Here is a 25264-nt window from a genome sequence, read left to right as displayed (position 1 = left end):
AGACTATATATGATGCTAAAGTCAGTCTGTATTTTATTTTTTCAATGCAACAATTTATTGAGCTTAAAATTTCTTAATCGCTAGCATAATAAGCAACTAATATTAAATTTGAGAACCAAATTGAGGCGAAAGAGAAAAGTTTTTTTTATATTTTTATTGGTATTCGAACAGATAAGTACCCAACAAAACAAATCCCCACCCCACCCATAAACAACGTTCAAGATCCAATTTACATTTTTTTCAATTAAAGGGTGAGATTAAGCTTAAATAGTTGTTGGAAGGAGCGTGAGAGGATAATGCCTAAGTACACTATATGGACAAAAGTATTGGGACACACCTCTTAACCACTTAATTCAGGTGTTTCATTCAAACCCATTGCCACAGGTGTATAAAATCCAGCAGCTAGCCATGCAGTCTGCATTTACAAATATCTGTGAGAGAATGGGTTGTTCTGAAGAGCTCAGTGAATTCAAGCGTGGTACTGTCATAGGATGCCACCTTTGCAATAAGTCAGTTCGTGAAATTTCTTCCCTGCTGAATATTCCACGGTCAACTGTAAGTGGTATTATTGAAAAGTGAAAGTGTTTAGGAACAATAGCAACTCAGCCAGGAAGTGGCAGACCACGTAAAGTCACACAGCAGGGTCAACGAGTGCTGAGGCACATAGTGCGTAAAAGTCGCCAATGCTCTGTTGACTCAATAACTGCTGAGTTCCAAACTTCCTCTGGCATTAACATCAGCACAAAAACTGTGCGCCGAGAGCTTCATGGAATGGCGTTCCATGGTCGAGCAGCTGCATGCAAGCCTTACATCACCAAGCACAATGCCAAGTGTCGGATGGAGTGGTGTAAAGCACACTGCCACTGGACTCTGAAGCAGTGGAAATGTGTTCTGTGAAGTGACAAATCACGCTTCTCTGTCTGGCAGTCTGATGGACGAGTCTGGGATTGGCGGATGCCAGGAGAACGATACCTGCCTGACTGCATTGTGCCAACTGTAAAGTTTGGTGGAGGAGGGACGATGGTATGGGGTTGTTTTTCAGGGGTTGGGCTAGGCCCCTTAGTTCCAGTGAAGGGAAATCTTAATGCTTCAGCATATCAAGACATTTTGGACAACTCTATACTTCCAACTTTGTGGGAACAGTTTGGGGAGGACCCTTTTCTGTTCCAGCACGACTGTGCTCCAGTGCACAAAGCAAGGTCCATTAAGACATGGTTGGGTGAGTTTGGTGTGGAAGAACTTGACTGGCCCGCACAGAGCCCCGACCTCAACCCCATCGAATACCTTTGGGATGAACTAGAACGGAGATTGCGAGCCAGGTCTTCTTGTCCAACATCAGCGCCTGACCTCACAAATGCTCTTCTGGATGAATGGGCAAAAATTCCCACAGACACACTCCAAAATCTTGTGGAAAGCCTTCCCAGAGAGTGGAAGCTGTTATAGCTGCAAAGGGAGGACCAACTCCATATAAATGCCTATGGATTTAGAATGGGGTGTCATAAACGCTCCTGTAGTTGTAATGGCCAGGTGTCCAAATACTTACATACTGTACATATAGTGCATATGAAATGGGAGTGAATCTTCTTGAAGGGGAATAATGTGGCTGGAATATCGAGAACTGAGGAGTTGATTAGGAAAAGTTCACTTTTTTTGCAGATTGAGTTTGGGTATGGAGAATGTAGGACTGGATAGATATAAAAAATGTCTGTGTAAAGGAACACTTTGTAGGTAATACCCACTCTATTTATTCCTTCACAAGCTGTACACTGATGAAGAGAGCTGGCTAAGGCTCATTGACAATGTTAAAAAGTAGTGGAAACATCAGGCACCCCTGTCTACTTCCTCTAAGAAGAGAAAATGAGATAGAGTCATCATTAGTACGGACAGAAGCTAGCAGGGATGAATATAATAACTTAACCCATGAAATAAAATCAGCACCAAATCCAAACCTGTGTAAAACATCAAACAGGAAATCCCATTTCCCTTCTATGTCTCTAAGGATATCATAACAAGTTCAGGTGTGTCAGTCTCAGACTTGAAATAAATAATGTCAAAGAGCCAGTGAGCGTTGGAGAAGGAATGTCGGCCTTGCATGAATCCAGTTTGATTGCGTGAAATAAAGGATGGGAGGGCCTTCTCAATCTATATTTTAAACACTCTATATGAGCCATTCTACTCCCAACAACTATTGCAAACTATATTTTGTTCTTGTCCCTTTGTAGCTACCAATTGTTGAAACTGTACTTGCCTGGAATACTCTCTACAAGATACAAGAACTTTTATCAAAGCTTGCCAGCATAGGGACTTTAGCATACTAACACAAACTGTTGCATACAAAGATAACAGAAACTTTAAAGCCCTGCTGTAAGGGTTCACCCGCTGTTACCTTTTTTTGTAATTTGTCAACCAGTCTTTACCAGAATTAATGCTACGTTAGTCATATTTCAAGACTTACAAAAAACTTACAACATCACATTTTTCCATAACTTTTTCAGGGCCTTGAAATTGTATTTTCAAATTATTGACTTCTTCAGGTTGTTCATGACAAATATGAACCCTGAGACAAATGAAGTTAGCTTTGAATTCAGAGAGATGGTTTAGGTGAAAAGGTGGACATGTTGGCCAGTCAAGGGATGAGGTCTTCGTTGAGATCTTTTGTTTTTTAAAGGCAAGGTTGTTTTCTTGAAAAGCAACACAATAGCTTAACTACAATCAAAATGACTGATGGGAGACAATATCTACTACTACTACCACTACTACTAAATTCAGCTGCTCCTGTTAGGGGTTGGGGAAGGCTATACTGCCATTTCCAAGTATTTCTCCTCCACACATGTCCAAACCATCTCAATCTTGCCTCTCTTGCTTTGTCTCCAAACCGTCCAACTTGAGCGGTCCCTCTAATATACTCGTTCCTAATCCTGTCCTTCTTCATCACTCCCAATGAAAATCTTATTATCTTCATCTCTGCCACCTCCAGCTCCACCTCCTGTCTTTTCATCAGTGCCAGTCTCCAAACGATATAACATAGCTGGTCTCACTTGTAAACCTTCCTTTTAACTCTTGCTGGTACCCTTCTGTCACAAATCACTCCTGAAACTCTTCTCCCCCCACTCCACCCTGCCTGCACTCTCTTTTTCACCTCTCTTCTGCACTCCCCATTACTTTGGACAGTTGTCCCCAAGTATTTAAACTCATCCACCTTCGTCAGCTCCACTCCTTGCATCCTCACCATTCCACTGTCCTCCCTCTCATTCACGCATATGTATTCCGTCTTGCTCCTACTGACTTTCATTCCTCTTCTCTCCAGATGGGAGACAATATGAGGTTTTGTTTCAATGAGAGAAGTGCATAAGAATATTCAAATGAGTAAACATTTCCCAGAAAAGTCGCCTTGTGAGGAAGGAGACAACCTCCAAACCCTGATTATGAAACAAAAAACCTGTAATCAAAGAGCAACTTTACATCAATCACCTGAATGACCTAAAAGACTGTTCATGCGACAAGATGTGCATTTTCAAATTCAATAGACTGATTTTTACCACTGCATTAACTAATGCTGCCATAGAGACTCCAATTGTTTTAACTTAAAGGTTTTTTTGGTAGGTCTGTGACCCCAACTGTGGTTTAACACTGGAAGCAGACATATTTCCTGAACTGATGATCATTCTGCATATGACATATGGTGAGTAACTATAAACCTGACTGGGAAGGACACTTTCACTCTTAAGCTTTAGCTACACCGTCTACCAGCACTCATTTGCTTGTAAATTACTCGCTCTGTGAGATGGCATTGCTTGATAGTGACCGCCCAGGTTAAAGTCCTTTGTTCATTTTGTACACTTACAAAGAGGACACTGTATTGTCAAAATATTCTTCCTAGTAATTCACCTCATGCTCTCTATTCCCCTCAGGTCTGTGTGACTATGTCAGTCAGATTTCTTAAACAACCTGATATACGGTATATGCAAAAGTAAGACATCATCTGGTCAATAATCATGGAAAACTTTTATCAGAACTGCAATTTTCCACCTACTGGCAGTCTTTATCACCCCATATTAAAATGGAAAAAGTGTGGACAATGCCCAAAGTTTTTTTTTTTTTTTTAAGAAAGCCATAGCCCCTCCTGTGATACAATTAAGTTAAACGAACACAGAGGGGTAAGGTATGGCAGGAGGCTGTACCCAAAATGTGGTTGAGCTGATCCAAGTAGTGCTTCCCGGGAAAGATTGGCCTGTTGGACAGCATCTCAGCCAGGATGCAACCCACTGACCAGATGTCTATGGACTTGGTGTACCCCTGTCAGCAAGAGGGAGGGAGAGAAAGAAGAGGAGATACAGCTGAATATCATGAAAACATACACAACATGAAACTTGCCCCTTCAGTGGATGTTATTACTCAAAGCACCTTATTTGTGCCTTTATCGTTTGCATCGTTAACATTGCTTTTCTCCTGCTGGATTTGCACCCCTAACCAATGTGAATGCCATAACCTCCTTATCAAGCAACACAGACCCCCTTACTACTCAGTAACAAAATAGGAATACCAGTATGTTTGAGGTATGTCTTTTTGCATTTATTCTGTAGGATATCTTTTTTTATTTACAAGACTCACATAATGTACAGTATATTATCTCTTGGGACTATACATGATTCAGAATGGGAGGAGGGTTGAGGCACTGAGGAATTCATTAAAAACATAAGAAAACTCTGGATTAATCCAATCATATCAATTTGATAGGGTAAAACATGCATTACCCTACTCTCTCCATCTCCATCAGTATATGCAATGTCAAAATGAAAGAGTTCAGGTCTGGATGCTCACCTTGGAGTTGAGCATAATCTCAGGTGCCCGATACCAACGTGTGGCTACATACTCTGTTAGGAAACCAGTGTGGTCATGGTCAGGATCAGCAACGCGAGCCAAGCCAAAATCACAGATCTGAGAAAGAAAAATTATCAGAGAATTTTAGAAGCTTTGGTGATGTGTAACACATATAAGGTATCATTTAGACTTTCTTTGCCACTGACTGAATTGCTCAGTTGGATGTTCTGCAGAGTCCTTTATGGGTTGTCTTTTATGCTAGAGGTTCTCAATCCAGACCAGGCGGATAGCCTGGTGGGAATCATGCATCTGGTCACGTGTGTGTGTGCGTGTGTCTGCAGCTAATCTTGCAAACTACCGGACCTATCAGCCTAACATTTTTTTGTGCACAGTTATGACTGTATGATGACGAACCTCTTGTGGTTGCGGTGATTTCAAAACCTTCGAAAAATGTTTGTTATCGCTATTGCTGCTCCCGTCTTCATTCACCCTCTAGTTCGCTCGACCAACGCTGCTCCCTGTCTTCATTCACCCTCTAGTTCGCTCGACCAACGCTGCTCCGTCTTCATTCACTCTCTAGTTCGCTCGACCAACGCTGCTCCCTGTCTTCATTCAGTCTCTAGTTCGCTCGACCAACGCTGCTCCCTGTCTTCATTCACTCTCTAGTTCGCTCGACCAACGCTGCTCCCTGTCTTCATTCAGTCTCTAGTTCGCTCGACCAACGCTGCTCCCTGTCTTCATTCACTCTCTAGTTCGCTCGACCAACGCTGCTCCCTGTCTTCATTCACTCTCTAGTTCGCTCGACCAGCGCTGCTCCCTGTCTTCATTCACTCTCTAGTTCGCTCGACCAACGCTGCTCCCTGTATTCATTCACTCTCTGGTTCGCTCGACCAACGCTGCTCCCTGTCTTCATTCACTCTCTAGTTCGCTCGACCAATGCTGCTCCCTGTCTTCATTCACTCTCTAGCTCGCTCGACCAGCGCTGCTCCCTGTCTTCATTCACTCTCTAGTTCGTTCGACCAGCGCTGCTCCCTGTCTTCATTCACTCTCTAGTTCGCTCGACCAACGCTGCTCCGTCTTCATTCACTCTCTAGTTCGCTCGACCAACGCTGCTCCCTGTCTTCATTCACTCTCTAGTTCGCTCGACCAACGCTGCTCCCTGTATTCATTCACTCTCTAGCTCGCTCGATCAGCGCTGCTCCGTCTTCATTCACTCTTTAGTTCGCTCGACCAGTGCTGCTCCGTCTTCATACACTCTTTAGTTCGCTCGACCAGCGCTGCTCCCGTCTTCATTCACTCTCTAGTTCGCTCGATCAGCGCTGCTCCGTCTTCATTCACTCTCTAGTTCGCTCGACCAACGCTGCTCTCTGTGTTCATTCACTCTTTAGTTCGCTCGACCAGTGCTGCTCCGTCTTCATACACTCTTTAGTTCGCTCGACCAGCGCTGCTCTCTTTCGCTGCCCGATCTCAGTCAAACGTGCATATGTGTGCATGTGTGACTCACATCGATGGTTGATTTGGATCTGGTAGCAACATGATCAAAATTGATTGAAAGTATTTTGATAATCCAAAAAATGTTAAAGTTATAAGGAACGGTTATAAGGAACAACGTCCCTTAGGTTGCAGTCAAAACAGGAAGTGTTGGATATTCTTGTTTTCACGGGTGCCTGCAGCTATACGCACAGTGCGTACCATGAGATTCCTGATTTGTGAGCGCTATATATGTCATGCCAATAAAGCTCTTTGGAAATTAAATTTGAAATTGAAAACAGAGAGAGAAATATGCCCATAAGGGAAGATATGCACACAAGGAAATCTGATTGGTTAACTTCCTTCCATTCATCGAATAGCTCGCAGCACCAGTGAGGGACTGAGTTTGCTTGGCAGTCCCGCAGCTGAAAGGCCAGTTTTTGCTGCTGTACAAACTAGCAGTCTTGCCGGACACCTTGTGGCAGGTGATTTAAGGTGAATACAGGGCACTGATGCCCAATCTGGATGGTGCTGACGTTGAACTGAAGCCGTGGAAGCAACTCCATGTTACACAACCTATCAGCAGTGACATTTGTCAGGTTCTAAAGAGCACAGCAGATTTCTACCCCAACAGTTACTGTGTACTGAAGTCCTGCCTACTATGCCAGTGTCCACAGCCTCTGCCAAGCACTCATTTAGCACACAGAGGCGTCTAAAGACTTAGTTATGCAACACCATGACAGATGGCATACTCACTGGACTTGTCGTTACAAACATTCATCATGAAATGAAAATAGACAGCGGGAAGTGCGCAAACAATTCAATGCGAGCGGGAGAAGGGAAGTAAACTTCAAATAGGTGGGCCAGATTAAATGATCATTAATAAGTCAGTGGCGTTTCTCTCTCTCAATGTGTGTGTGTGTGCGTGCATGCTTGTGTGCATGCATGGTTGGGTTTCTGTGCATACCCTAAGATGAAATCCTGCAGTACCCCTGCTGGTTGCTGCCTGATCTCAACCCCTGCTGGTTGCTGCCTGATCTCAGTCAACCGTCGATGTGAGTCACACATACACGAGTGTAAACGGTTAACCCAGGTTTATAGATTATGAAAATAAAGACAGGGTTAGGGTCAGACAAAAATGGTCACATAGCAAAACTTTTCTTTTTGGAAGGTGCAGGTTCACATTAGATTTGGTCGCATTTGTGCGAGGGTCCTTCTAGGAAGCTGTGCATCCAGACTGGTAGGCAAAACGGTTTGAGTAGTTAAGATTTTTTTTAGCTTGAGCGCTGCATATTAAAAACTTTTTTTCATATCTGCCATTCAGTCAACTTGGGCACGACGCAGGTCCTCTAATGGCAGGAAAAACCTTGGTATTTCTGTGCATGTATCTGTCTAATCTCGTATACCACTGGGCCTGTCAGCCTGATAGTGTTTGTGCACAGTTATGACTGTATGATCAAGGACCTCTCATGGCTGCAGTGATTCGAAACCTTTGAAAAACCTGTTTTACATCACAACTGAGCGCTAACTCTCCAGCTGGTTTTTCGCCCAAGTCCGAGCACCAGAGAAGGGGAGATACGCCTGGTGGGGACCTGCACTCTAATGAATGCATTCTTCTAGTTCCGGCCTAAAATCAGGGAGGTTTTAGCAGAGACCCTAAGTGCTTCACAGAGATGTGCCACCATACACCCAGTGTTTTTAAAGTGGCTGCAGCACTTTATCTGGACCACATCTGAGGGTCGCTGGTCTATGAAACCTGCCTTCAAAACACCTACTGTCCATCTGCCTTAAATGAAATCTTTAGTGACAAGAAGCACACCTGATGAATATTCATAAAACGTTTTGATTATCATAGAAAATTGTCTTTTTATGCCAGTTGTCTATAAATGCTATTGCGTTTCCAATGAATTTTTTTTGTGTGTGTGTGTGTGTGTGTGTGTGGGGAAGTCTTGGACTCCTGTTCATTCTGGTCTGTTTCATGTTTCTGACCGCTATCTGCTGGTAAGACAAGATACTGTCAATACATAATCTCCGCGAGATCAAGGACCTCTTTTTTTACATCTGGTACAACAGGCAAATGTGATTAAACTTCTGGCAGAATAACCAGCTACCAGCAGGACTGGTAGTACGGACCATAAAACCAGATTAAGAGCCATTGTTTGATGTGAGCATGTCACCAAGTCCAAGTCCTTGCATGGTAGACTTTGCTAGGCGAACATTAACGCTTGACATGGTGTCAGTTTGTTGGAGAAGCAAATATCAACAAGGATACAAACAGATTTGTCTGCCAAAAAACAAGTTAATTATACAAGTGTATAAGTACAACTGAAGACAGGACTGGTTGCTGTGGTGTGGACTGGTTTACCTTGAGATCACAGGTGGTATTCAGCAGAAGGTTGGAGGGCTTCAGGTCCCTGTGCAGAACATTGGCGGAGTGGATGTACTTGAGTCCTCGTAGGATCTGGTAGAGAAAGTAGCAGATGTGGTCGTTGCTCAGGTGCTGAGTCTTCAGGAGCTTGTACAAGTCTGTCTCCATAAGATCCTGGACGATGTATCTGCATGGTGTTAAGTTAAAGCCCTGTGTTTGACACTTTGAGCGTCTTGGCATTCTGTTTACACACTGGAAATGGAGCTGACTTTGAAACACCATAGTAGCAGCAAGCATTTCATTACCTGTCTATCGACCCATCACAATAAGCAGCATGGACAACTCCTGAACCTCAAGTTTAAAATGTTTAAAATTATTGAAAATGTCTAAACCCCATCAGTTGCTTTTTTTTTTTAAATTTCCCCCCCCTCGTTTTTCTCCCCAGTTACCACTCTTCCGAGCCGTCCTGGTCTCTGCTCCACCCCCTCTGCTGATCCGGGGAGAACTGCAGACTACCACATGCCTCCTCCCATACACGTGGATTCGCCTGACAGTGAGGAGTTTCACCAGGGGGACGTAGCGTGTGGAAGGATCACACTATTCCACCCAGTTCCCCCTCCCCCCCGAACAGGCACCCCGACTGACCACAGGAGGAGCTAGTGCAGCGATCAGGACACATACCCACATCCAGCTTCCCACCCACAGACATGGCCAATGTGTCTGTAGGGACACCCAACCAAGCCGGAGGTAACATGGGGAATCGAACTGGTGAGCCCCATATTGGTAGGCAACGGAATAGACCACCACACTACCTGGACACCCCAACCCATCAGTTTTCGATAAGGTTCAGACTTAGAGCAACATTAATTTCAACAAAGGTTAAAACTAAAAATTCTGCCTCACAAAAGCTAACCGAAGGGACATGTGTTTAACTTGGTTTTAAAGATATGAATTTAGAGTTTCTGTTTAATTCCAGTTTCTGATGACAAAAGAATGAATCTTCCAGATGGATATTTTACCTTCAACAAGACATGGGACGAAATCGCAATGTCCGTACAAGACAAACCACACACTGTGACAGCAAGCGAGAATGTGTCTTAATACAGCATGAAGCCAACAAGATCCCCCAAGGACCTAATCTAGGACTTAATCTGGGACCTAATCTGGGACCTAATCTAGGACCTAATCTGGGTACTACAATGTATCATGTAAACTGTAGTGAAGTACCATGTACAGTGAGTGGTAGGCTCTACGTAAGCCCAAACTGGGTGAACTACGAGGTCTGATACATTTCCTGGGTGAGATGTGGGCGCATCAGGTAAAGGATACACATCCTTCATCTGGTCGATGGTGGGTGTGCGGATGATGTCATTGATGCCGATGATGTTCTCGTGTTTGAAGCGCAGGAGGATTTTGATCTCTCTCAGGGTGCGCTGGCAGTACGTCTGGTGCTCAAAGGGGCTTATCTTCTTGATGGCCACACGAATCTTGTTGTCCCGGTCATACGCAGAGCTGTAAGAAATAAAACCGAGCATTAGAAGAAAACATTCAGGCAATGCAATGCTACCCCAAGGCTCAAACCCAGGACCTTCTTGCTGTGAGACGACTGCACTAACCACTGCGCCACCATGCTGTGGGTTTCCTCCGGGTGCTCCGGTTTCCTCCCACAGCCCAAAAACATGTAGGTCAGGTGAATCGGCCGTACTGAATTGTCCCTAGGTGTGAATGTGTATGTGTGGGCCCTGTGATGGACTGGCGGCCTGTCCAGGGTGTCTCCCCGCTTGCTGCCCAATGGCTGCTGGGAGAGGCTCCAGCATCCCTGCGACCCTGAGAGCAGGGTAAGCGGTTCGGATAATGGATGGATGGATAACGGATGGATGGATGGATGTTCTAGACAACATGGTCCACCGTCAGTTTTGCTGCCGTGTCTACACCCACCCTACATGAATGTATTTAACCATTAGAGTTTTATCATCTTTTGTTCAACATGTTTCTTACTCATGTCATCTCCTGGTGTTTCTTTACTTTTGCTCTCGGCTGTGTCCAGTTACCTGCTGCTGCAACCACTCAGTTCCCCACAGCATCACTGAAGTTGGTGCCAATAATATAAGTCACATTTAGTGACTAGACGTAAAGCGGTCAAAACACACACACCGCACCATCAACACTCGTCCTTAGTGTCCTTTTCACCAATTTAGACCAAATCTTTGGACAACGGATCCTGACAGCAAATTCAATATAAATTCCCACGTGTCATGCTCTCTGCTGAGAGCTCCACACACAGTCCTCCTCAGGTAGACTACATGCAACCTCAGTTGAGCTCGACACACAGTCCTCTTCAGGTAGACTATATGCAACCCTAGTTATCTGAGGTAGCACAATCATGGGCTTTCACAGACAACACCAATGTCTCTACACTGAATGCTGATGAACCGCCACCCGTGTGTGATGCTACAGAAAGCTGCACAACTGTAGCATGCTATGGATTATACTGAAATTGTGTTAGATTAAACCCTATTCTTCATCTTGCCTCCTTGTACTTCATCACTGTCCCTCAGAGAACCGCTGTTGTCTTCATCATCTTTTAGTCACTTCATTCAGGACTGTACAAACGAGGGTGAAGGATACACAACTGTGCCCTGACATGTCTGACAGTGCGACCTACAGCAAAGCCACCGCCATGTGTATGAGGAAGACTGTGTCACACTGGGGGCCAAACACCGGTGGACAGTACGTTTATTCATTCATTATAATCTGTGGGCTGGGCAATAATTCAATCTATCACCTAAAATTCCTCACAAAATGACGTCTGAAATATTTCAGGGAGTATTATTGAAAACTAGTTTTGGTTTGATATTCTACTTGACATTACAAAAAAGTTAAATGTGAAGAACTCCAGCTGGATTCATAAACATGGTTTTTGCATATTTTTACTTATATCACATTTGCATATTTTGCAAGTTTTTTTCTCTCTTTGTATAAGTAAACAAGATATTTGATATTGGATATTGTGTAAAATTCCCTATGATTATTATAATATTTTCCATATCGCCCAGAGGCACTACCTGTTTTATGTTGTATATACTTACTATATAGTTAGACGAGTCCCAAAAAAAGGCACTGCAGCAGAGAGACAGACAGAGACAGACAGAGAGAGAGAGACAGAGAGAGAGAGACAGAGAGAGAGACACACAGAGACAGAGAGAGACAGAGAGAGAGAGACACACACACAGACACACACACACACACACAGACACACACAGAGAGAGAGAGCACTGAAAACAGAAGACAAGTCAGCCTCATGGTAAGTCATCAAACTGACGGTGCCTCCCTCCACAGCGCTCTCGCCCCGCCAGCTCTGAAACTCTGCTGGAACAAACACGGCGGTGAGGGAAGTACTTCCTTCCGTTGCATCGTTCATGCTGCACGTCACCCCGCTACGTCCGTGTTAGCCAGGCACTGGACTTGCTACGTGCTCGCTTTGATTTACGGCTGTTAATCACGACGACGTTGCTGAGTGGGTGGACGCCATTTTGGAAACAGGGAGTAAGATGACACAGACTTTATCCGTCGTTACTGCATTCATGTGAGTTTTTTGAGAGCAAAAGTTACTCTGCTATTTACAATTCCCCCCCCCTTTTCCTCCCCAATTGTACTTGGCCAATTACCCCACTCTTCTGAGCTGCCCCGGTGTCTGCTCCACCCCCTCTGCTGATCCAGGGAGGGCTGCAGACTACCACATGCCTCCTCCCATACATGTGGAGTCACCAGCCACTTCTTTTCACCTGACAGTGAGGAGTTTCACCAGGGGGGCGTAGCGCGTGGGAGGATCACACCATTCCCCCCTCCCCACAAACAGGCGACCCAAATGACCAGAGGAGGTGCTAGTGAGTACAGTGACCAGGACACATACCCACGTCCGGCTTCCCACTCACAGACACGGCCAATTGTGTCTGTAGGGACGCCTGACCAAGCCGGAGGTAACACGTGGATTTGAACTGGTGATCCCCATGTTGGTAGGCAATGGAATAGACCGCCATGCCACCTGGACTCCCTACTACTGAAAATTCATATCCATCTGGGTCCTAATGTGAAGGCCATAACAGGTCAACCTGTTTTTCCCACGAGTGACTGACATTAACTGAGACAAACATATCCTGAGGGAAACCACTTTCCTACAACTGACTCCCTGAAGCCACACAGGCTCCAGTACAGATGAACATCCATCCATCCACCATGCACACCACTTATCCTGCCCTCAGTACAGATGAACATCCATCCATCCATCATGCACACCACTTATCCTGCCCTCAGTACAGATGAACATCCATCCATCCACCATGCACACCACTTATCCTGCCCTCAGTACAGATTAACATCCATCCATCCATCATGCACACCACTTCTCCTGCCCTCAGTACAGATGAACATCCATCCATCCACCATGCACACCACTTATCCTGCCCTCAGTACAGATGAACATCCATCCATCCATCATGCACACCACTTATCCTGCCCTCAGTACAGATGAACATCCATCCATCCATCATGCACACCACTTCTCCTGCCCCCAGTACAGATGAACATCCATCCATCCACCATGCACACCACTTCTCCTGCCCTCAGTACAGATGAACATCCATCCATCCATCATGCACACCACTTCTCCTGCCCCCAGTACAGATGAACATCCATCCATCCATCATGCACACCACTTCTCCTGCTCTCAGGGTCACGGAGATGCTGGAGCCTATCCCAGCAGTCACTGGGCGACAGGTGGGGAGACACCCTGGACAGGCCACCAGGCCATCACAGGATCACAGGGCCCACACACACACACACACACATTCACATCTAGGGAAAACGTAGTACGGCCGGTTCACCTGACCTACATGTCTTTGAGTCACCTAGCATACATGTCTTTGGACTGTGGGAGGAAACCGGAGCACCCGGAGGAAACCCATGCAGACAGCGGAGAACATGCAAACCCCACATAGCGGACGACCCGGGACGACCCCCAAGGTTGGACTACCTCGGGGCTCAAACCCAGGACCTTCTTGCCGCGAGGTGACTGCGCTAACCACTGCGCCACCGTGCTGCCTTAGACTCAACAGTTAGGTACAAATGAGCAGCAAACAGGTAAATAATAAAATGTGCCAACAGATGCTTTAAACAAACACCTGTGTTGACCTATATACATTTGCCTACACATTTTTCTCTACACTTACCTACATATTTACCTCTACACTTACCTACACATTTACTATACACTTACCTACATTTACCTGCACATTTGCCTATACACTTATCTACACATTCACCTATACACCTACCTACACATTTAGCTATACACTTACCTACACATTTAGCTATACACTTACCTACACATTTACCTATACACTTACCTACACATTTACCTCTACACTTACCTACACATTTACCTCTACACTTACTATACACTTACCTGCACATTTACCTACACACTTGCCTACACATTTACCTATACACCTACCTACACATTTACCTATACACTTACATACCTACACATTTACCTACACACTTACCTCTACACTTACCTACACATTTACCCATACACTTACCTGCACATTTACCTATACATTTACCTACACACTTACCTACACATTTACCTATACACTTACACTACCGTTCAAAAGTTTGGGATCACCCAAACAATTTCGTGTTTTCCATGAAAAGTCACACTTATTCACCACCATATGTTGTGAAATGAATAGAAAATAGAGTCAAGACACTGACAAGGTTAGAAATAATGATTTGTATTTGAAATAAGATTTTTTTTACATCAAACTTTGCTTTCGTCAAAGAATCCTCCATTTGCAGCAATTACAGCATTGCAGACCTTTGGCATTCTAGCTGTTAATTTGTTGAGGTAATCTGGAGAAATTGCACCCCACGCTTCCAGAAGCAGCTCCCACAAGTTGGATTGGTTGGATGGGCACTTCTTTGAACAGATTGAGTTTCTGGAGCATCACATTTGTGGGGTCAATTAAACGCTCAAAATGGCCAGAAAAAGAGAACTTTCATCTGAAACTCGACAGTCTATTCTTGTTCTTAGAAATGAAGGCTATTCCATGCGAGAAATTGCTAAGAAATTGAAGATTTCCTACACCGGTGTGTACTACTCCCTTCAGAGGACAGCACAAACAGGCTCTAACAGGTACTATTTAATGAAGATGCCAGTTGGGGACCTGTGAGGCGTCTGTTTCTCAAACTAGAGACTCTAATGTACTTATCTTCTTGCTCAGTTGTGCAACGCGGCCTCCCACTTCTTTTTCTACTCTGGTTAGAGCCTGTTTGTGCTGTCCTCTGAAGGGAGTAGTACACACCGGTGTGGGAAATCTTCAATTTCTTAGCAATTTCTCGCATGGAATAGCCTTCATTTCTAAGAACAAGAATAGACTGTCGAGTTTCAGATGAAAGTTCTCTTTTTCTGGCCATTTTGAGCGTTTAATTGATCCCACAAATGTGATGCTCCAGAAACTCAATCTGCTCAAAGAAGTGCCCATCCAACCAATCCAACTTGTGGGAGCTGCTTCTGGAAGCGTGGGGTGCAATTTCTCCAGATTACCTCAACAAATTAACAGCTAGAATGCCAAAGGTCTGCAATGCTGTAATTGCTGCAAATGGAGGATTCTTTGACGAAAGCAAAGTTTGATGTAAAAAAAATCTTATTTCAAATACAAATCATTATTTCTAACCTTGTCAATGTCTTGACTCTATTTTCTATTCATTTCACAACATATGGTGGTGAATAAGTGTGACTTTTCATGGAAAACACGAAATTGTTTGGGTGATCCCAAACTTTTGAACGGTAGTGTACGTACCTACACATTTACCTCTACACTTACCTATACATTTACCTCTGCACTTACCTACACATTTACCTATACACTTACCTACACATTTAGCTATACACTTACCTATACACTTACCTGCACATTTAGCTATACACATACCTACACATTTAGCTACACATTTAGCTATACATTACCTATACACGTACCTACACATTTAGCTATACGCTTACCTGCACATTTACCTATACACTTACGTACCTACACATTTAGCTATACACTTACCTGCACATTTACCTATACACTTACCTGACCATTTACCTATACACTTACCTACACATTTACCTATACACCTACCTACACATTTAGCTATACACTTACCTACACATTTACCTATACACTTACTTACCTACACATTTACCTCTACACTTACCTACACATTTACCTCCACATTTAGCTATACACTTACCTACACATTTACCTATACACTTACCTACACATTTAGCTATACACTTACCTACACATTTACCTATACACTTACTTACCTACACATTTACCTCCACACTTACCTACACATTTACCTATACACTTACCTGCACATTTAGCTATACACTTACCTACACATTTAGCTATACACTTACCTACACATTTAGCTATACACTTACCTGCACATTTAGCTATACACTTACCTACACATTTAGCTATACACTTACTATACACTTACCTACACATTTACCTATACACTTACCTGCACATTTAGCTATACACTTACCTACACATTTAGCTATACACTTACCTGCACATTTACCTATACACCTACCTACACATTTAGCTATACACTTACCTACACATTTAGCTATACACTTCCAAAGGTCTGATGTGAGCTGAAGTCAATATAATGTTTGGATTCAGACTTGACAAATAACATGATGTGATCTAATGCTTCCAACACTAGTGATCACATATCAGAGTATTAACACAAATACCTTTATTTTCATTGTACATATCAACGAGATTCAGTGTGCAGTACATAAGTACTACGTAAGGAGTTAAATATAAGACACGAATATAAAATAAAAAAGGACAAACAGGCACGTGAAAAGAAGTAAGGCTTTGTGCGTGTCATGTGTGTGCATAGGTCATGGTCTTTGATATGTCTGGATGTAAAACTGAGTATAGATCCTTGTATCTGTATGGACTTGTGACTTTAAAGTGTTAGTGTGGCCAGTAAGCAGTTTTGTGTAGATAAGCGTTAGCAGCAATGCAATATATAATATGCAATTCAGTGCAAACATGTCAGTACTGTGCAGGTAAGGTAACAGCTTCACATGATTATGTTGACATACGCACACATATCCATCATCCATCCATCATCCAAGCCGCTTATCCTGATAGGGGTCATGGGAGGCTGGAGCCTATCCCAGCAGCCATTGGGCGGCAGGTAGGGAGACACCCTGGACAGGCTGCCAGACCATCACAGGGCTGACATACACACACACACACACACACGTGCACACACACACACACACACACACACACACACACACACACACACACACACACACAACTAGGGACCATTTAGTACGGCTGATTCACCTGACCTATACGTCTTTGAGTCAACAGATGCGACACATGAGGATGCTCTAAATGTTACAGTGGTACAGGTGACAAGCAGATCTTTGCTAAGTTTACTGTCTTTAGTGATCTCAGGAAGTAGAGCTGCTGATGTGCTGTGCTACTGGCAGTCCATGATACATACTCCGACATGTGGACACCCAGGAACCTAAAGCTTCACACTCTTTCCACCATATCTCCACTGATGAAGAGTGGAGTATGTCCACCACCACCTCTCCTGAAGAGGACAAGCTCTTTGGTCTTACTGCTGGTTAAGAGACACGTTATTGTCTGAGCACCACCTCGCCTGGCACTGGACCTCCTCTCTGCGGGTGGAGAAAACCATTTTCCTAATCGCCTCTTGAAAGTACTTTAAAACTGTATTGTCAGCAGTGGGTTCAAAGAGAGGGACTTGGAGGTATCGTAGAAAACAAAACACTTCTCAAAATGAATTTAAGATTATAAGGCACAAGGTTACGAGGATATAGGTGAAAGCCTGCTTCTGCTGTTACGTAGTTATTTTTGAGCCGGTGTCACACTGCCAGTAGAGCGCCTGGTGTTCGGCAGCATAAACCCTTGAGCAAGGCACTGATGCTGCCAAAAGCTGGAGGTTCGATTCCCACTAGGGTCACCCATACTGCAATGTGAAGTGGTTGATTCACTGTGAGCACTGTGTCCTTGGACTAGTAAGGTGCTATAGAAATATAATGCAGTCAATTCATTTATATGTATTCTTTTTTTGTGGTGGTGGTGGTGGGGGGGGGGGGGTTACCCTCTTTTTCTCCCCAAGTTTACTTGGCCAATTACCCTATTTTCCGGGTCGTCCCGGTCTCTGCTCCACCCCCTCTGCCGATCCGGGGAGGGCTGCAGACTACCACACGTCTCCTCCCATACATGTGGAGTCACCAGCCGCTTCTTTTCACCCGACAGTGAGGAGTTTCACCGGGGGGACGTAGCGCGTGGGAGGATCACGCTATTCCCACCAGTTGCCCCTCCCCCTGAACAGGCGCCCCGACTGACCAGAGGAGGCGCTAGTGCAGCAATCAGGATACATACCCACACCCGGCATCCCACCCGTAGACACAGCCAATCGTGTCTGTAGGGATGCCCAACAAAGCTGGGTGTAACACAGGGATTCGAACCGGCGATCCCTGTGTTGCATTTCCATCCACTTATTTCAAACGGACTCATTTCATCTCGTCATACTGACACATCCAACTTCAGCACAAGGGACTGAACAATGAAGTCAAACTTGTGTGTGTCAAACCACCTCAACACCCGTCCACCGTAAAACCACCTCAACACCCTTCCAACCTTAAAACCACCTCAACACCCGTCCACCGTAAAACCACCTCAACACCCGTCCACCATAAAACCACCTCAACACCCGTCCACCGTAAAACCACCTCAACACCCTTCCAACCTTAAAACCACCTCAACACCCGTCCACCGTAAAACCACCTCAACACCCGTCCACCGTAAAACCACCTCAACACCCGTCCACCATAAAACCACCTCAACACCCGTCCACCATAAAACCACCTCAACACCCTTCCAACCTTAAAACCACCTCAACACCCGTCCACCGTAAAACCACCTCAACACCCTTCCAACCTTAAAATCACCTCAACACCCGTCCACCGTAAAACCACCTCAACACCCGTCCACCATAAAACCACCTCAACACCCGTCCACCGTAAAACCACCTCAACACCCTTCCAACCTTAAAACCACCTCAACAACCGTCCACCGTAAAACCACCTCAACACCCGTCCACCGTAAAACCACCTCAACACCCGTCCACCGTAAAACCACCTCAACACCCGTCCACCATAAAACCACCTCAACACCCGTCCACCTTAAAACCACCTCAACACCCTTCCACCGTAAAACCACCTCAACACCCGTCCACCGTAAAACCACCTCAACACTCGTCCACCGTAAAACCACCTCAACACTCTTCCAACCTTAAAACCACCTCAACACCCGTCCACCGTAAAACCACCTCAACACCCGTCCACCATAAAACCACCTCAACACCCGTCCACCATAAAACCACCTCAACACCCTTCCAACCTTAAAACCACCTCAACACCCGTCCACCGTAAAACCACCTCAACACCCTTCCAACCTTAAAACCACCTCAACACCCGTCCACCGTAAAACCACCTCAACACCCGTCCACCGTAAAACCACCTCAACACCCGTCCACCGTAAAACCACCTCAACACCCGTCCACTGTAAAACCACCTCAACACCCTTCCAACCTTAAAACCACCTCAACACCCGTCCACCGTAAAACCACCTCAACACCCGTCCACCGTAAAACCACCTCAACACCCTTCCAACCTTAAAACCACCTCAACACCCGTCCACCGTAAAACCACCTCAACACCCGTCCACCATAAAACCACCTCAACACCCGTCCACTGTAAAACCACCTCAACACCCTTCCAACCTTAAAACCACCTCAACACCCGTCCACCATAAAACCACCTCAACACCCGTCCACCATAAAACCACCTCAACACCCTTCCAAAATTAAAACCACCTCAACACCCGTCCACCGTAAAACCACCTCAACACCCTTCCAACCTTAAAACCACCTCAACACCCGTCCACCGTAAAACCACCTCAACACCCGTCCACCATAAAACCACCTCAACACCCGTCCACCATAAAACCACCTCAACACCCTTCCAACCTTAAAACCACCTCAACACCCGTCCACCGTAAAACCACCTCAACACCCTTCCAACCTTAAAACCACCTCAACACCCGTCCACCATAAAACCACCTCAACACCCGTCCACCATAAAACCACCTCAACACCCGTCCACCGTAAAACCACCTCAACACTCTTCCAACCTTAAAACCACCTCAACACCCTTCCAACGTAAAACCACCTCAACACCCTTCCAACCTTAAAACCACCTCAACACCCGTCCACCGTAAAACCACCTCAACACCCTTCCAACCTTAAAACCACCTCAACACCCGTCCACCGTAAAACCACCTCAACACCCGTCCACCGTAAAACCACCTCAACACCCTTCCAACCTTAAAACCACCTCAACACCCGTCCACTGTAAAACCACCTCAACACCCGTCCACCGTAAAACCACCTCAACACCCGTCCACCGTAAAACCACCTCAACACCCGTCCACCGTAAAACCACCTCAACACCCGTCCACCGTAAATCCACCTCAACACCCGTCCACCGTAAAACCACCTCAACACCCGTCCAACCTTAAAACCACCTCAACACCCGTCCACCGTAAAACCACCTCAACACCCGTCCACTGTAAAACCACCTCAACACCCGTCCACCGTAAAACCACCTCAACACCCGTCCACTGTAAAACCACCTCAACACCCTTCCAACCTTAAAACCACCTCAACACCCGTCCACCGTAAAACCACCTCAACACCCTTCCAATCTTAAAACCACCTCAACACCCTTCCAACCTTAAAACCACCTCAACACCCTTCCAACCTTAAAACCACATCAACACCCTTCCAACCTTAAAACCACCTCAACACCCGTTCACCGTAAAACCACCTCAACACCCGTCCACCGTAAAACCACCTCAACACCTGTCCACCGTAAAACCACCTCAACACCCGTCCACCGTAAAACCATCTCAACACCCGTCCACCGTAAAACCACCTCAACACCCGTCCACCGTAAAACCACCTCAACACCCGTCCACCGTAAAATCACCTCAACACCCGTCCACCGTAAAACCACCTCAACACCCGTCCACCGTAAAACCACCTCAACACCCATCCACCGTAAAACCACCTCAACACCCTTCCAACCTTAAAACCACCTCAACACCTGTCCACCGTAAAACCACCTCAACACCCGTCCAACCTTAAAACCACCTCAACACCCGTCCACCGTAAAACCACCTCAACACCCTTCCACCGTAAAACCACCTCAACACCCGTCCACTGTAAAACCACCTCAACACCCTTCCAACCTTAAAACCACCTCAACACCCGTCCACCGTAAAACCACCTCAACACCCGTCCACCGTAAAACCACCTCAACACCCGTCCACCGTAAAACCACCTCAACGTCCGTCCACTGTAAAACCACCTAAACACCCGTCCACCGTAAAACCACCTCAACACCCGTCCACCGTAAAACCACCTCAACACCTGTCCACCGTAAAACCACCTCAACACCCGTCCACCGTAAAGCCACCTCAACACCCGTCCACCGTAAAACCACCTCAACACCCGTCCACGGTAAAACCACCTCAACACCCGTCCACCGTAAAACCACCTCAACACCCGTCCACCGTAAAACCACCTCAACACCCGTCCACTGTAAAACCACCTCAACACCCGTCCACTGTAAAACCACCTCAACACCCGTCCACCGTAAAACCACCTCAACACCCGTCCACTGTAAAACCACCTCAACACCCATCCACCGTAAAACCACCTCAACACTCATCCACCGTAAAACCACCTCAACACTCATCCACCGTAGCACCATCTCAACACCCGTCCACTGTAAAACCACCTCAACACCCGTCCACCGTAAAACCACTTCAACACCCGTCCACCATAAAACCACCTCAACACCCGTCCACTGTATAACCACCATAAAACCACCTCAACACCCTTCCACCTTAAAACCACCTCAACACCCGTCCACAGTAAAACCACCAACATCCATACATCGTAAAACCACTTCAACACCCGTCCACCGTAAACCACCTTAATACCCGTCCACCGTAAAACCACCTCAACACTCATTCACCGTAGAACCACCTCAACACCCATCCACCATAAAACCACCTCAACACCCGTCCACCATAAAACCACCTCAACACCCGTCCACCGTAAAACCACTTCAACACCCGTCCACCGTAAAACCACTTCAACACCCGTCCGCCATAAAACCACCTCAACACCCGTCCACCGTAAATCCACCTCAACACCCGTCCACCGTAAAACCACACCAACACCCGTCCACCGTAAAACCACCTCAACACCCGTCCACCGTAAAACCACCTCAACACCCATCCACTGTAAAACCACCTCAACACCCGTCCACCATAAAACCACCTCAACACCCGTCCACCGTAAAACCACCTCAACACCCGTCCACCGTAAAACCACCTCAACACCCTTCCACCTTAAAACCACCTCAACACCCGTCCACCGTAAAACCACCTCAACACCCTTCCAACCTTAAAACCACCTCAACACCCGTCCACCGTAAAACCACCTCAACACCCGTCCACCGTAAAACCACCTCAACACCCGTCCACCGTAAAACCACCTCAACACCCGTCCACCGTAAAACCACTTCAACAACCGTCCACCGTAAAACCACCTCAACATCCGTCCACCGTAAAACCACCTCAACACCCGTCCACCGTAAAACCACATCAACACCCGTCCACCGTAAAGCCACCTCAACACCCGTCCACCGTAAAACCACCTCAACGTCCGTCCACTGTAAAACCACCTAAACACCTGTCCACCGTAAAGCCACCTCAACACCCGTCCACCGTAAAACCACCTCAACACCCGTCCACGGTAAAACCACCTCAACACCCGTCCACGGTAAAACCACCTCAACACCCGTCCACCGTAAAACCACCTCAACACCCGTCCACCGTAAAACCACCTCAACACCCGTCCACCGTAAAACCACCTCAACACCCGTCCACTGTAAAACCACATCAACACCCATCCACCGTAAAACCACCTCAACACTCATCCACCGTAAAACCACCTCAACACTCATCCACCGTAACACCATCTCAACACCCGTCCACTGTAAAACCACCTCAACACCCGTCCACCGTAAAACCACTTCAACACCCGTCCACCATAAAACCACCTCAACTCCCGTCCACTGTATAACCACCATAAAACCACCTCAACACCCTTCCACCTTAAAACCACCTCAACACCCGTCCACAGTAAAACCACCAACATCCATACATCGTAAAACCACCTCAACACCCGTCCACCGTAAACCACCTTAATACCCGTCCACCGTAAAACCACCTCAACACTCGTTCACTGTAAAACCACCTCAACACCCATCCACCATAAAACCACCTCAACACTCGTTCACTGTAAAACCACCTCAACACCCATCCACCGTAAAACCACCTCAACACCCGTCCACCGTAAACCACCTTAATACCCGTCCACCGTAAAACCACCTCAACACTCATTCACCGTAAAACCACCTCAACACCCATCCACCATAAAACCACCTCAACACCTGTCCACCATAAAACCACCTCAACACCCGTCCACCGTAAAACCACCTCAACACCCGTCCACCGTAAAACCACTTCAACACCCGTCCGCCATAAAACCACTTCAACACCCGTCCACCATAAAACCACCTCAACACCCGTCCACCGTAAAACCACCTCAACACCCGTCCACCGTAAAACCACTTCAACACCCGTCCACCGTAAAACCACCTCAACACCCATCCACCGTAAAACCACCTCAACACCCGTCCACCGTAAAACCACCTCAACACCTGTCCACCGTAAAACCACCTCAACACCCGTCCACCGTAAAACCACCTCAACAACCGTCCACCGTAAAACCACCTCAACACCCTTCCACCTTAAAACCACCTCAACACCCGTCCACCGTAAAACCACCTCAACACCCTTCCACCTTAAAACCACCTCAACACCCGTCCACCGTAAAACCACCTCAACACCCGTCCACCGTAAAACCACCTCAACACCCTTCCAACCTTAAAACCACCTCAACACCCATCCACCGTAAAACCACCTCAACACCTGTCCACCGTAAAACCACCTCAACACCCGTCCACCGTAAAACCACCTCAACACCCGTCCACCGTAAAACCACCTCAACACCCGTCCACCGTAAAACCACTTCAACACCCGTCCACCGTAAAACCACCTCAACACCCGTCCACCGTAAAACCACCTCAACACCCGTCCACCGTAAAACCACCTCAACACCCGTCCACCGTAAAAATCCTGTTGCTCTGGTTCCTACACAAGCTCGTGTTGAGCAAATTTCTAATCCTTGATTCAAGTTTTACCAAAACTAATGAACTTCCAAACAGAGCTTCCTAAAGGCATTAGATTCAGCCGTCCCGGTCCAAATCATCAGTCACTCTACACACAATGGAAAGAAGAAGGGGGGGGCAACACCCACACAATATGATGGAGTAAGAATAAGAGAGTTGGTTGCTATGGTGACTGTGGATGGAAGGGATGACAACGTAAACACAAGTAGAATCATGCCAGCCTTCTTGGTGTGTGTGTGTGAGTGAGAGAGAGTGTGTGTGCGTGTGTGTGAGTGAGTGAGTGAGTGAGTGAGTGAGTGAGTGAGTGAGTGAGTGAGTGAGTGAGAGAGAGATATGAGTGACCTTCCTGTCAACTTGTGAGAGCAGCATGTGTGGGAGGCAGCAGCTCTGCATGTGAACGCTGCAGACCAGCTTGGTTTACTCTAGCTTGCAGGAGGAGTAGGAGGCATCACAGCTTGGTTTACTCTAGCTTGCAGGAGGAGGAGGACGCGTCACAGCTTGGTTTACTCTAGCTTGCAGGAGGAGGAGGACGTGTCACAGCTTGGTTTACTCTAGCTTGCAGGAGGAGGAGGACGCTTCACAGCTTGGTATACTCTAGCTTGCAGGAGGAGGAGGACGCGTCACAGCTTGGTTTACTCTAGCTTGCAGGAGGAGGAGGACGCATCAAGGCTTGGTATACTCTAGCTTGCAGGAGGAGGAGGGCGCATCACAGCTTGGTTTACTCTAGCTTGCAGGAGGAGGAGGACGCGTCACAGCTTGGTATACTCTAGCTTGGAGGAGGAGGAGGATGCTTCACAGCTTGGTATACTCTAGCTTGCAGGAGGAGAAGGACGTGTCACAGCTTGGTTTACTCTAGCTTGCAGGAGGAGGAGAACGTGTCACAGCTTGGTTTACTCTAGATTGGAGGAGGAGAAGGATGCTTCACAGCTTGGTATACTCTAGCTTGCAGGAGGAGGAGGATGCTTCACAGCTTGGTCTACTCTAGCTTGCAGGAGGAGGAGGACGCTTCACAGCTTGGTATACTCTAGCTTGCAGGAGGAGGAGAACGTGTCACAGCTTGGTCTACTCTAGCTTGCAGGAGGAGGAGGACGCTT

The 25264-nt window shown here is 46.4% G+C and overlaps 1 protein-coding gene across 2 annotated transcripts in view; it reads right to left on the bottom strand.

Annotated features, from left to right (window-relative positions):
- Positions 1-25264, bottom strand: part of mapk1 (mitogen-activated protein kinase 1) — an 84890-nt gene that overhangs the window by 25420 nt on the left and 34206 nt on the right. For both annotated transcript variants that reach the window (XM_056276503.1, XM_056276427.1), the window contains exons 2-5: positions 9989-10171; positions 8657-8846; positions 4822-4938; positions 4182-4296 (exon numbers count right to left, since the gene is read on the bottom strand). In XM_056276503.1, the coding sequence (XP_056132478.1) occupies positions 4182-4296; positions 4822-4938; positions 8657-8846; positions 9989-10171 (605 nt within the window). The remainder of the gene's footprint in view (positions 1-4181; positions 4297-4821; positions 4939-8656; positions 8847-9988; positions 10172-25264) is intronic.

This window comes from Lampris incognitus, chromosome 1 (genome assembly GCF_029633865.1).
Source record: "Lampris incognitus isolate fLamInc1 chromosome 1, fLamInc1.hap2, whole genome shotgun sequence".
NCBI lineage: Eukaryota > Metazoa > Chordata > Actinopteri > Lampriformes > Lampridae > Lampris > Lampris incognitus.
Note: the sequence above shows the minus strand (reverse complement) of the source record. Positions and strands in the feature narration are given on the sequence as shown.